Below are 12,592 nucleotides of genomic sequence, written 5' to 3' on the forward strand. Positions count from 1 at the left end.
CTATTCCGCGCTTTTCCCGCGCAAAACAATCTGCCTGTGTGTTTGGTAACATTGGCCGTTGCTGCCGTTGCTTGCAAGGACGTGACATTGTTCAGCATTTGAACGCAAAATTACTGGCGGAAGACACCCTGATGCAACGATGTCTTTGTCTGAGAAGCGAGAAACCGGCACAAAACAAGGTAAGTGACCAGTTCGTATCTCGCTTTTGACTCGTTGGTTCAGCCATGGCTGCGTGTTCACAACGGAAATTTCGGCGCACTAGAAATCGGCGTACAAATGAGTGCCTCGAACTGTTGGCATTGTGTAGTAGGGAGGAATCTTCTCCGTCCATTGCTGATGACTTAGACGACATCGAAGAAACTGCGCCCACTGTCTCACCGCGTTCTCAACACGACGAACTCGTCGCTACAGCCTCGCGCAGCAGATGTCATTGCAGTGCAGTTGAACATTCCCCACTCAACGATGATTTTAGCGTTGCTAGCGTTTCACTTTGGAGCCATGAATGCAACTTAACGCCGACTGAAGAGCTGCCTGACACTCAGGACGATGTTTTGTTGTTCCGTAGGAACTTGCAGATATTTGCAGTTAAGTCGGGCATGTCCCATGCATCACTTCTGGCGCTCCTGCGCAGCCATTCATGTTTTTCTTCCTTTCCAAGGTCTGCAAGGGCATTTCTAGAGACTCCTAGGAGGTCAGTCGGCATTTTGCACCTCTCTGGTGGAAAGTACTGCCATTTTGGCATTGTAGATGGCATCCGTCGTGTTGTAGGGCGGAAAAGAAGTCTGCCTCAGGAGCTGATTCTAAACTTCAACATTGACGGGCTTCCAATTGCAAAGAGCTCTAGGAGCCAATTCTGGCCTATTCTCGGGCAAGTGAAAAACCTGAAGTGTAACAACGTTTTCGAAGTTGGCGTTTTCTTTGACGACAGCAAGCCTGACGATGCAAATGAGTTTCTTTGTCATTTTGTTGATGAGTTAGAAGAGGTTCTGACTTCAGGCGTCAGATTGTGTGGACGTGCTATCCCTGCCCGGCTTAATGCACTAATCTGTGATGCGCCAGCAAAGGCTTTCATTCTGAGCATCAAAAGCCACACAGGGTATTACATCTGCACAAAATGTACCGTGAAAGGCACATACAAGCAAGGCAGAGTATGTTTTTTAAATATCACTAGAAGTCTCAGGACTAATACCACTTTTCGGGGACAGTTTCAGAAGGAGCATCATGCTGGTGACACAGTTCTTGAAAGGCTGCCAATAGATATGGTTCGGGACATCCCACTAGACTATATGCATCTTGTGTGTTTAGGAGTCGTGCGCAAAATTTTGCTCTTGTGGGTTCGTGGCCCTAGACATGTCAGGCAGGGAACTGGCATTTTGAATCGGCTTTCATGCAAGTTGAATGAGCTAGCTCAGTATGTGCCTTCTGATTTCAACAGAAAAACGAGAGGTTTGACCGACCTAGAACGATGGAAGGCAACAGAGTTCCGATTCTTCTTGCTGTATGGTGGTCCCTTGGTGTTGTCTTCTACAATTCCATTTGAAATGTACGAGAACTTCTTGTTCCTTCATGTGGCAGTCACCATCCTGGCATCCGAAAGGCAACTGCAGATGATTTTGATTATGCTGATGACTTGCTGAGAAACTTTATCAGCAGCTTTGCAACGATCTATGGGAAACAGTATGTGTCTCATAATGTCCACGCTCTCTGTCATCTTGCTGCTGACGCACGGCGCCTTGGGCCACTTGATTCATGGAGTGCTTTCCCTTTTGAAAACCACATGAGCGTTATCAAGAAGCTTTTGCGAAAGCCACAGTTTCCATTAGAACAGCTGTCGAACCGGCTCGCTGAAAAATGTCTTGTGGGTTACAGAGTTGCTGCTGATGCAAGGTCACATCCTGTATTTAGCTCTGAACACCAGTGTGGCCCACTTATATATACATGTCAAGGGCCACAATTCATGAAGGTGGTACTCCCTGAAGGCACTCTGTTTCGTACTGGAAAGAAAGACAGCTGCTGCAGGCTTATTGATGGAAGCCTAGTGGCTATTGAAAACTTTGCTCATACCACAGCAGGTGTACCACAAATCATTGGGCGAAAGTTTTTGAAGCAACAGGAATTGTACACTACACCTTGTTGTTCTTCTCTCTTGGGAATTCATGTTGTTTCCCAGCCTTCTGCCTTGCAATCGTGGCCTCTTGGCTTCATTTCAGAAAAGTGCATGAAAATTCCATGGCAGAATAAGTTTGTTGTTTTTCCCATTATTCACACAAAGGCGTGAATGGATCTTCTTTTTGTAAATAGTGCTAATTTTTTCTGTAAAAACTTTTCTTCAAGGGGACAGTTTTGTTATTGTAAAATTTCCACAAGAAGAAAACAGCATTGCTATTGTCCATAACAAGTGGCTAAATGGCAGTGAATGTATGTGGCCAGCATACTCACGAAATATTGAAAACCTGGTCAAGTGTGGAGCCTCACCTACTTCAGACTGGATACGGGTTCCCTGTATACCTTTGGAGACATTCAGTGAGTCATGTATTTTTGCTTTATATGCACATTTAACACTTCCAGTAAGCAGGTGACAGTTTTTGTTCTCACAAAAGCAATTCTTAGTAATAATATGGGGCTTTGGTTAGCATTTTTGGTAAAATTTTAGAACCAATATCTTTTTTAACCAGTATTGAATAAACCTGCATTGAATGCGATAGAGCGTTTATTTCACCCACAGTGACAAGCTTGCATATTTTATTTTAATGAAGTGCATAGGTTTTTATACTGCAATACAAGTACCGTTTTTTGCTTCAGCTCTTAGTGGCTGAGATTATCATCTATGACTTTAATGGACTGTTCTTTAAAAATAAAGTTGCAACCAAAACAGTATTTTAGTACCTTTGCCTGCACCTGGCAGCTTAACTAAAATTTGTATTGGAGATACTTGCTGCAAACCAGAGACAGAGTATAGAAAAAGAAATGACAAGTTGGGCTCATCAAGAGCCAGAAATAATAGCCAGCGTGTGACGAGCCTGGCATGTCTAAATCAGCTAGGGGATTGTTGCCACTTAAGGTTGGCGTCATACAGGAAATCATTGCCTGTCCTTGAATTATTTATTTATTATACCTCAAAGACTCCAGATATCAGGCATTATATGAGGGATGGGCAGGACAGGTGCAGGATGATGGATTTGGTTTCTTTCTTGAAGTGGATCAGGTTGGTAAGGTGCAACAGCTTCATTTGGAAGATTGTTACTGTCCCTAGATGATTTGACAAAAAAAAATGATTGGAGGTGAGCACATGTTATAGAAGGGGGTGGGTAAATGGTCTTGTCGTGATCGATTTTGCTGGAAAGACGATGGACTGGTGACATGATCAATGCTTCTAAAGATGAATGATATAACTTGTGAAAAAGGCATAATCGAAGTGGGGCATAATGACAAATATTATGTCTCTAAAGTGGATAATTGAGCTGGTTGAATGCCATTTATTATGAGGCAGCGCACCAGGAAGCAGACAGCGGTTGTGCTTCTTCCTGTCTGCGTTTCCCGATTCGCTGCCTCATAATCAATTGTTTTTATCTGCATCTAATTACATTGTGTATTTGCTTAAGCAGCTATTTTGAAGCACGAAAGAAGATTCGTCGTGCTGAAGAGACTTCTGATCTTGAGAGTGAAGTGGACCTAGGAAGGGGCAAAAGGAGGAAAATACAACGAGCACTAAGTTCTAGTCCTGAGGTTATGACAAGGTCTCCACTGCAAGAACATTTTTCAATGAAAGGTATGTGTTCTGTCTCTTTGAATTTTCATTGGTTTGCCCACAGGATTTTGGGTGAAAAAAAATGCATGATCTATGTCTAGGTTTTTAGATATACTTAAATGTTAAATCCTCCACTGTATTGCGGTGCCTTATATTTTAAGGCAGTGCAACCCACCAAGAATTTGCTCTGAAAATAACATTCTATCAATCACTTATCCCAGCTATCTTTTATGGGGAAAACCTTGTTTTTGAATGTTTTAAAAGGCTTGTGTAATGCTCTTGCAAGGCCGCAAAGCAGTGTACTACCAAAAGAGTTTGGGCTGTACATTTTATATGCCTTCTTATGTGCAAAAGGAACTGGCAGACTGAACATTACAAGTAAAAGTTCTGCGTCTGCAGCAATCAGTGCTGAAGAGCAAGGTAAAAAGGAGCAAGTTTTGCCATTTTTCATCTATGTGCAAGTGCTTAAAGCTAGTTCATCATTCTAATCTGGTCAGTCATTGTAAAATTATCTATTTTGCATAATTACTGTACCATTATCTAAGCTGTTCATTTATGCTTGCTATGTTGCTATGTTATTCTACTGACCTCTCTTCTTTTTAGTAGACAGTGAATCAGACTGCTCTGAAGACAGTGTGGGAGTGGCCCATGCAACAGGCTCGGAAGTACCTCAGGCCATGGCACCTTTATCCCGTCCACACCGGAGGCAGCAATCTTGTGAGTAGAAAATATGAAACAGGCTGTTGTAGCTTTGCTGAGGAAAATATGATTTTCAGTACTCATGAGAGCTCATAATCCAGCACCTTGGCCTGCAGTTCCATCTTCAGTTGACAAGCAGCAAGCATCCCGTAAGTAGTCCTGCTAGTAACATATGTCAACCTGTTTAGTACAAGCACTTTTTCTGCACATCAGAGAGCCAGCATACCCTGGGAGGCCCACAGTACCGCAATGCTGCATTGACTGGACCTCACTGCAGTAGATGTGAGTATAGTTTTCAGACTATTTCGTGTGGCATGTTTTACAAAGGGCAGCTTGACAGGCAAGCTAGTGTCTTATTCATGGCATAAAAAGACTGGACAGGGCACACAAAAACAGAACACCACACACACACGTGTGGCACCTGATTTTCTTTTTCTTGTGTGTGTCTTGCTGGCTTTTTCCTGTTTTTCATAATGAATATTACCAACTAGCTCAACCTTCTGTTCTGATACTGGTTTTCTGTTGTTAATGAAGCACAAGAAGACTGTAAACAAAGGCGAGGTGGCTGAGGGATATTTTGTTTTCCTCTTCCCTGTGTTGCCTTTTTGTGCTTTATTCATATTATGCATGGCCAACATTATTTTCCTCTCCCTAGCTTCCAGTCATGCTGTGCCAGCTGGGCGATCACACACCAGGAATGACTGTCCCATCATGCATAGGAGCCTGACATCAGGTGTGTTATTTAGCAGCATGACAGTTCTTTCATTGATAAGTGTAAAAAATTGCAGCGGCCCAGAGGAATGATGGCAGCACTCGTAATCACCCACATGCCAATGAAGCCGGAAGTAAGTTTTACATTTCTTGTTGCTTGGTGTGTCAGTATTCATTCATTTTAGATTGTCGCTGTAATAGTACACTTGAACCTGTGTCAAAAAATTTGAATGTACAGGTGCGGCCATAATAATACGGACCACGCATCTAGTGTTTGAAATCTCACGCCTTCCATACAGAAAATATGGTGGTTACTCGGATCCGTACACAAGCGCGCCAGTGGCATGTACTTGTGCATGTGCAATGTAGTTCCTAATATTCGCTAAGGTTTACGTGACAAAATATTTTACCATTGAGATGTGCTCAATATTTAAAATCCGGGACTATACATTAGCCTTCCGCTGCCAATATAAAAAGATAGGTTCAACCTTTGTAGCGGTGGCTATGGTCATCTGATGAGGGCAAAATACAAAAACACCTGAATGTTCTGCAAGGTCAAAACTCATTAGGAACACCAGGTTGTGTAAATAAATTCAAAGCCTTTCACTCTGCAGTCTCTCATACTTAATGTGTCACTTTGAAACGTTCGATACTCAATTTACAATTTAAACTCTAGTCCCACTCTTGTTTCTGGCTGTTAAACTATTCATTGACTCATAGTACAGTTTCTGTGCATCAAAATCAATTCATATTTTTCCTACCCACAGCCATATAGGGCAAATGCTGTACAAGCTGTCAGAAATTTAGAGCCTAAGGTGTTTGCTTCTAAGACAGGTAGCAGGGCTCTCACCGATTGAAAGGGGCAGGGCCAGAGATTTTCTAACCTTCTGGTGATTTTGAAAAGTGCGGGTGCATTACAAGCCACATGATGTGTGGCTCAGAGGCCAACCACATTGGCTCTAAATTTTGGCTGTACTTGTGCTTCATGCATTTATTTGTGCGATAGGCCTTTCTGCTGTTCTGCATAAAAGCAGCGGTTTGTGATTAAAACTTGTGAAACTATAACTAAAACACCAATATGGGTTGAGTGCTTCATTCCTTATTTAACTGCAGACCTAATCAAAGGAACAGTAAAAACAAATAAATTGTATTTTGTTCTCTAGAGCCCTTCACAGTCAAAGGTGAATGTGCTACTAATTCACAACCTAGTACTTTAATGGAAACTGATATGCACTTTCGTAATGTGTAATGTTCATGCTGAAGACACCCCACTATAGGATACCTTTGCGCCAAAAAGAGCTTGTGTTTTGGGCCTATTTTTGACTGTGATGGGTTGGTAATATAACAAAACATACCGTTAACAAAACAGAGTAACTCTACCCTGTTTGTTAGTTTGGATCAGAACAAATCTTTCCAGCATCCTAGTGTCAGTTGTTTCTCCTCCACCTTCCAGTGTGAATTTTTAGTTTTCTGTTTTACTACCAAAACATTGAAGTAGAAGCAAGTGCTAATTATGATCCAGCAGTATGTGTTACTTTAACATGTTTCACTTATCTCCCAGTTTGTTGGAAGTGTATAAATATTTTGTGCTAAGTATTTGTTGTTTAAGAAAGTAAATTGTTGGGCTAGTTGGTGTTCTGACATCACGAGTATATTATTTAGCGCATAGTAATTAACAGCGCCCGTGTTCGTCCTGTCTTACTGTCCTATCACTTTGCGCTAAATAATATACTCATTATATTTGCTGTTGTAGGCAGATTGCCATACATGTGGCTTCTGTAAAAACATCTTTTATAATCTCTTGACCTTTCTGTGCATTGTGCATGACCATCGATTACCTTACAAGCATGTTCTAAAATATAGACCTCATCAGATTCACAGGCTATTAGCCAAGTCATTCGATTGCTGCAAACAATACTTCTGAGAGTGGAACACCTAGGAATTCAAATGGATGCCATAACTGCCCGGCTTACTGCTAGAGGTGGAGTTGAACTTGAAGAAGACATATTGCAGGGACCATTTTCTAGTGCAGAAGACCTGGAATCCTTCGACAGGGAGTTGGCACAAAGCAATGACATGAAGTCAAAGCTGGTAAGTTTTACATTGTAGCCATATGACTGTATATATAAATTCTAATGAGTGATTGCTCTCTCAATGAAAGATTTGCTTTTTCATTCACTGAAGATTCACTGTCATGATCTTAGTGCAAGTGTATTTGGGAGAGGGCGCAGAATGCTTTGAAATCTGTATGCATGCAAAACAGCTTATGATTTATTAATGTTGTCATGTACAGTGGTGCAACACCTACACCAATTGTGCCAATTTGATATAGCTGCATATTTCTGCTCCATGCTGTGCCAGAATGCCCCGACTAGCTGCAAAAGTTGGCCATGCTAAGGGACAACTTTCTGCGGCCGTGGTATGGCTAATCACGACTTTTCAAACACTGCAGCGTGCATCACTGGCTGTTTATTTTTTTTAGATGGTGTCACATCGTTTTAATGCCTACTCACATTTTTCTCTTGCATCCACATGCTTCCTTCACTCTTTGAGTACGCTGAAACGTTGTGTTTTGAGGAGGCTTCATCATAGAGTCATAGCACATGCGGTGAAGCATCCCCATAACACAAAGGGGCTGTTCTTAATGAACCAACATTGCTACTCTGTCCTACTGCGAAAAGGGCCGTGGTGGTACTTGTGATTTTGGAGTAGTACTTCAACACTGTGTTATTTGTGCCGCATGCTTTTAATGAATGTACTTTTAGTTTTACGCAGCTCTCGTAAGTTTGTAAGTAAGAATGCAGGTTAGCAGCCAAGAAAGCAAGGTAATTTTTTACTGCTTCCAAAAACATTACACTTTGTTGATGACGGTAAATAACAATAATTTAGTAAATTATTACTTCCATAATGATGCTAATTAATGATAGTAGATAAAGAGATGGAATGGAAATAAAAAAAAAACAAACAAATGTCTTATGAGAAAAAGAAAACAAAAATAAAATAAAAATAATGAAATAAGAGCTGTTTGCTATCTCATCAAGAAAAATTTCTCATTGAGCTTTTTGTGTCTTGGCATTTTCATCCTTTAACTTATGGCTTAACAGACCTGCACATTTAATGTACTGGGCAATTTTCAACATTATACAAAGTCCACATTATAACAGCAACTCATCAGAAGCCAAAAATTTGTCTGCTTGTACAGAATTTGAATTGATTGGTGCATTTGTACTATGTAAACAGAGTAATGGATCAGTTTGAATAAGTGAGCCTGAATGGGCTAAAGAATAAGTTTGTATGCAAGCAATTCACTATTTTATTTTGAATGCCCATATGTAGATTTTTTGGCCCCGCTGCAGTTGCTGAGTGGTTAGGGTGCTCGACTACTGAACCTAAGGATGCGGGATTGAATTCCGACCGTAGTGGCTGCTTTTCCGTGGAGGTGAAACTCAAGGTGCCCGTGTACTGTGTGGTGTCAGTACGCGTCAAAGAACCCCAGGTGGTTGAAATTTCTGGAGTCCTGTGGCGTCTCTCATACCCTGAGTTGCTTATGGACAGTAAACCGTGCAAACCACACCAAGCTTTAAATGTTTTGGTTGGTATTGCCCACTTTCTATGGAAGATGTTTTAGTTTTATATGCCAAATTGAAAAATTGAAAGCTTATGCTGGTATGAGCTGCACATTGCTTTATTGATCCCAGTGAAATCTAATACTATTTACCTGCTTTTTTTTGATGATGATATTTAGGTCAACATTTCAATACTTTTTTCAACCTTTCTAGCACAGTGTGCACTGAAAGAAATGTTTTATCACTACATTTTAGGTGCAGGAGTTAAGTGCACTTTGTGGAGCCAATCTAAGCACCTCTACACGGCGAATACTTGAGGCATTGATGACACATGAAGCAGCTGTGCAGTACAGCTGGCTTGGGCAAAAGGGAAAGCGGAAGTTCTCAGCACTTCATGTCTGCGAGCTGATCTACAGTAAGTGGTGTACTCACCTCCTGCATTTGCATATTGCAGCAAGCTACATGTTTCTGTTACTAGAAGCATACAAAAATTATCTTCTAAATGGACCGTATGGCAACTTGACTGCTTTGTGGCCCAAACTATCAGACTGCAATTTTCTGAACCTATATTTACTTTGCTGTTGTGTAGACAGCGTTCACTGGGAACTGCAATATTGCTTTGTGCTTTCTTGTATTTTTCTCAATACAGAAAGTGTTAAGCGGACAGCAGTACAAGCGAATAAGATTGACGTGGAGAATGTTATTAAGACATGGCTGCGGCATGCCGGAGAGAAACTCTTGAAAATGAAACAAAAGCGGATGGCTGACGCTACTGGTAAGCTTTTATTATATTGCATTCTTTAGTAGGCTTTTGTGGTTAAGCATTGGCATATGTTTACTTTTACAGGACATAGACGAAAATCATTTGATGATAACAATACTGTTCACTTCGAATGGAAGGAAGGAACAGCTCAAACGGATGGGACGTGTAGGAAGGCGAGACAGACACATGAGCTCATGTGTCTGTCTCGCCTTCCTACACGTCTCGTCTGTTTGAGCTGTTCCTTCCTTCCATTCAACATGAACCAACCAGCCCAACAAAGCCCTCTTCTTAAATACTGTTCACTTCCCCATTAGCGAACTTTTGTCCCCAAATTAAAATGTTATTAGAGAGTAAATGTGTGCTGGTGTAGTACATGCCAGAGTAAAATAAGCAATGGTGCATGGTAACATATAAAAAGTAACTGATAGCTTTACCATGTCTTGCTATTGGGTGCGAGCTCAGCAAATGGTGCTAGCGTTGGCTAGAGGAACAAATGAGATCATATAACTCCTTTTACTGCTGCTGTAGCAGGCACTGGATTGAATTTGCAAGTATGAAAAGGTAAAAGTTGCAATTTTTTCCCTGTAGTTTTGCCTATTAGAGGCATACCGAAAATTGCACATTTCGGTCACGCATTGTTACTGAAGTTGCTGTGGTTTAGGCTGTTTCCCTGGTTTGTTACTACTCTGTATCTCAATTTTAAGCATGCACAACAGAATGCAGCGTAAACTTCAATTTCTATTCCAAAAATAAGTTTAGAAATAGTTTAGAGATGGTTGGTTAATCAAGTTGTGAATAGGTAAAGAAGACTGGTGATTCTCATTTGTGCACCAAGCATTTTAGCAAGCAGTGTTTCATCTGTTGACGCTGAACAGTTCAGTGAGTAGCAGCTGGAGCTCTAGCCCATGCTTTTAAGGTCTTGTGCTCCTTGTGCTTATCACTTTTGAAGGTTCGGCTAAAAGCCGGGAGGTGTAAAATTTCTTCTGAAAGAAAGCACTGGTGCCCGACATAAAAGTTTTGTTAAAATGAGCTAAAAGATTCTGCTGCCATGCCCTGCAGTATGTATGATGGGTCATCTTAAGCAGCTCCCACAGTAATGAAAAAAATTCAAATACACTTGTGCAAGAACATCACAGGAACATCACAGAATATCACATATGTTGACATAAAGGCCAACAGAAGTGAGCATGCATGGGAAAACAAACATCTGTCCACAGCCCTAGTGTTATTGGTCACAGTCAGCGCGGAATAATTTGTAGTGTGAAACACACCTCTACACAGCTACATTGAAAGGTTTCTGTCATCCTGTCAGACCACTTTGCTTGAACAGAAAAGCTGAATGGCACCACTTCCTTTGACTTGTCCAAAGGCACACATCTTTAAAACACCTGAGAGCTTCCTGCTCTTGCAGAAAAATCTTATATTACCAAGATTCAGTAACTGCTTATATCTGATTGGTTGTGTAGCAGCTTCAGTTATTTCCATAACACCGTCAACTGTGCTTGGTGGTGCACATCTTCGCTGTAACAAGTTTGGCCATGTTTTGGCAGCTCACTGACATGGTGTAGTGCTTTCTTGCGTAATGAGTGGGTCTGATACCTCAAATTAAAATTAAACAGGCCCAGACCGAAGTACGTAATAAACAACTACATAAATATAGTATTATCGCTCAACTGAACTGCTTAGGAAAGCATCATACAGCAGCAGTTTACTGCACATCATTCCACTTTATGCATCATGCGGGCACTGCCAAGAGGTGGTGTCACTATATGTGCTCGTGCCTAATATTAGGATTATACATCTTAGCCTCACTAGTTTGCATTATTTGGCTGTAACAAATTTGAGTTCACGCTACATTAGCAGAAACTTCACCTATGCAGCTGAGGTCTAGGCTTAGTACTTCAGGCCAGTGTAAAAAAATCCTGCTGTAGGTGGATTATATTTGTGAGGTTACATCGCTGTATTCTTGAAGCCATTAGCCGCTGATGTAATGTCAGAGTCCTAGTTTCAATTTCTTCTTTCAATTTCTAAATGCTTGCATTAAAGCAGACTGCCATATTCACTGGTATAAAAAATGCACCCTCACTTCAGTTGTTGGCAATTTAATAAAAAGCAGAATGTCAAAAGCAAAATGCATACAGAAAGTGGACTAAAGTACAAAAGAGTCTGACTTGGGTCCATTCACAACAAGCAGCATTGCCTGATAGTGGTGATGGGGGCAGGGGGGGTTCCTGCCACCTACTAAAGGCTGTTTGAGTTCTTTGAGGCAAAAAGTTGGCTTAGAGACATTAAATGATGCAGTTTACAATTTTCAGGTGTCCCCACTGAAGAAGTCTCCTAACTGCTGCGTTGAAACTACAGCTGCCTCGGGAGCCCTGCAAGACTCGGCGTGAAGATGTTCTTTTTTCATTATGTTGCAGCTCATTTTTTTTGTGCTGTTCTAGTCACCAAGCTGAGTGTCCAACATATTTACAACCCAGCTGCCATATCCATAAGAAGGAACTGGGCAATTTGAAAAGTGAAGCTTTTGCTATCATATATATATGTTAAAGTTTAGTGAGTACTTATTGTACAGTTTTAGTCTGTAAGCACAGAGTGCTACATATTTGCACTACTTGCATAAAATATAATTTGTGTAAGTACATTTGAGCCCTTATTCTGCATGTAAACATCACTGGTGTCACTTTTTTACATTAAAAGTTTAGTTAAACATCTTCAGTTAAACCTATGCAACTGCTTATTTCATAGGCTGGAACACAATCAACACAACACAATCACATAAGCAGGGGATTGCTCCAAAGCATGCACATTTTTTCATGACTATTTAGTTCTGCCATCGAAGATCTAGTGGTATCCAAAAATATATATACGTGTTCTTCCTTGTTCCTCTAGACATTTTTTTTTTCTTTTCATCATCAGTTAATGTGCTACTTGTGTATGCCCCCACGAACGAGTTTCAAGGTATTTTTCATGTTATTCCAGACGTTTCTCAAGTTGATTTGCTTACGTGCTATACTCGAATTTCAAGCAGGATTTGAAGTTGTGCATGGGACAATTAAGCACTATGGCAAAGGTGCTTGTATAGCTGTCATGCGTTTCTAATCC

General features: G+C 40.9%; 1 protein-coding gene and 1 pseudogene across 1 annotated transcript; both read left to right on the forward strand.

The window, feature by feature from the left end:
* Nucleotides 1–224: 224 nt before the first annotated feature.
* Nucleotides 225–2,241, forward strand: LOC146209969 (uncharacterized; annotated as a pseudogene).
* Nucleotides 2,242–4,709: 2,468 nt separating this feature from the next.
* On the forward strand, nt 4,710–12,317 carry LOC146209970 (uncharacterized). The gene is made up of 7 exons (XM_084605765.1): nt 4,710–4,729; nt 5,103–5,180; nt 5,236–5,292; nt 7,032–7,249; nt 8,980–9,139; nt 9,374–9,499; nt 11,803–12,317. Exons 2-7 carry the CDS (start codon nt 5,159–5,161, stop codon nt 11,826–11,828), a joined length of 609 nt encoding a protein of 202 aa, XP_084461891.1. The 5' UTR covers nt 4,710–4,729; nt 5,103–5,158; the 3' UTR covers nt 11,829–12,317.
* Nucleotides 12,318–12,592: the final 275 nt, after the last annotated feature.

This window comes from Amblyomma maculatum, chromosome 1 (assembly GCF_055883805.1).
Source record: "Amblyomma maculatum isolate TAMU_Amacu chromosome 1, ASM5588380v1, whole genome shotgun sequence".
Classification (NCBI taxonomy): domain Eukaryota; kingdom Metazoa; phylum Arthropoda; class Arachnida; order Ixodida; family Ixodidae; genus Amblyomma; species Amblyomma maculatum.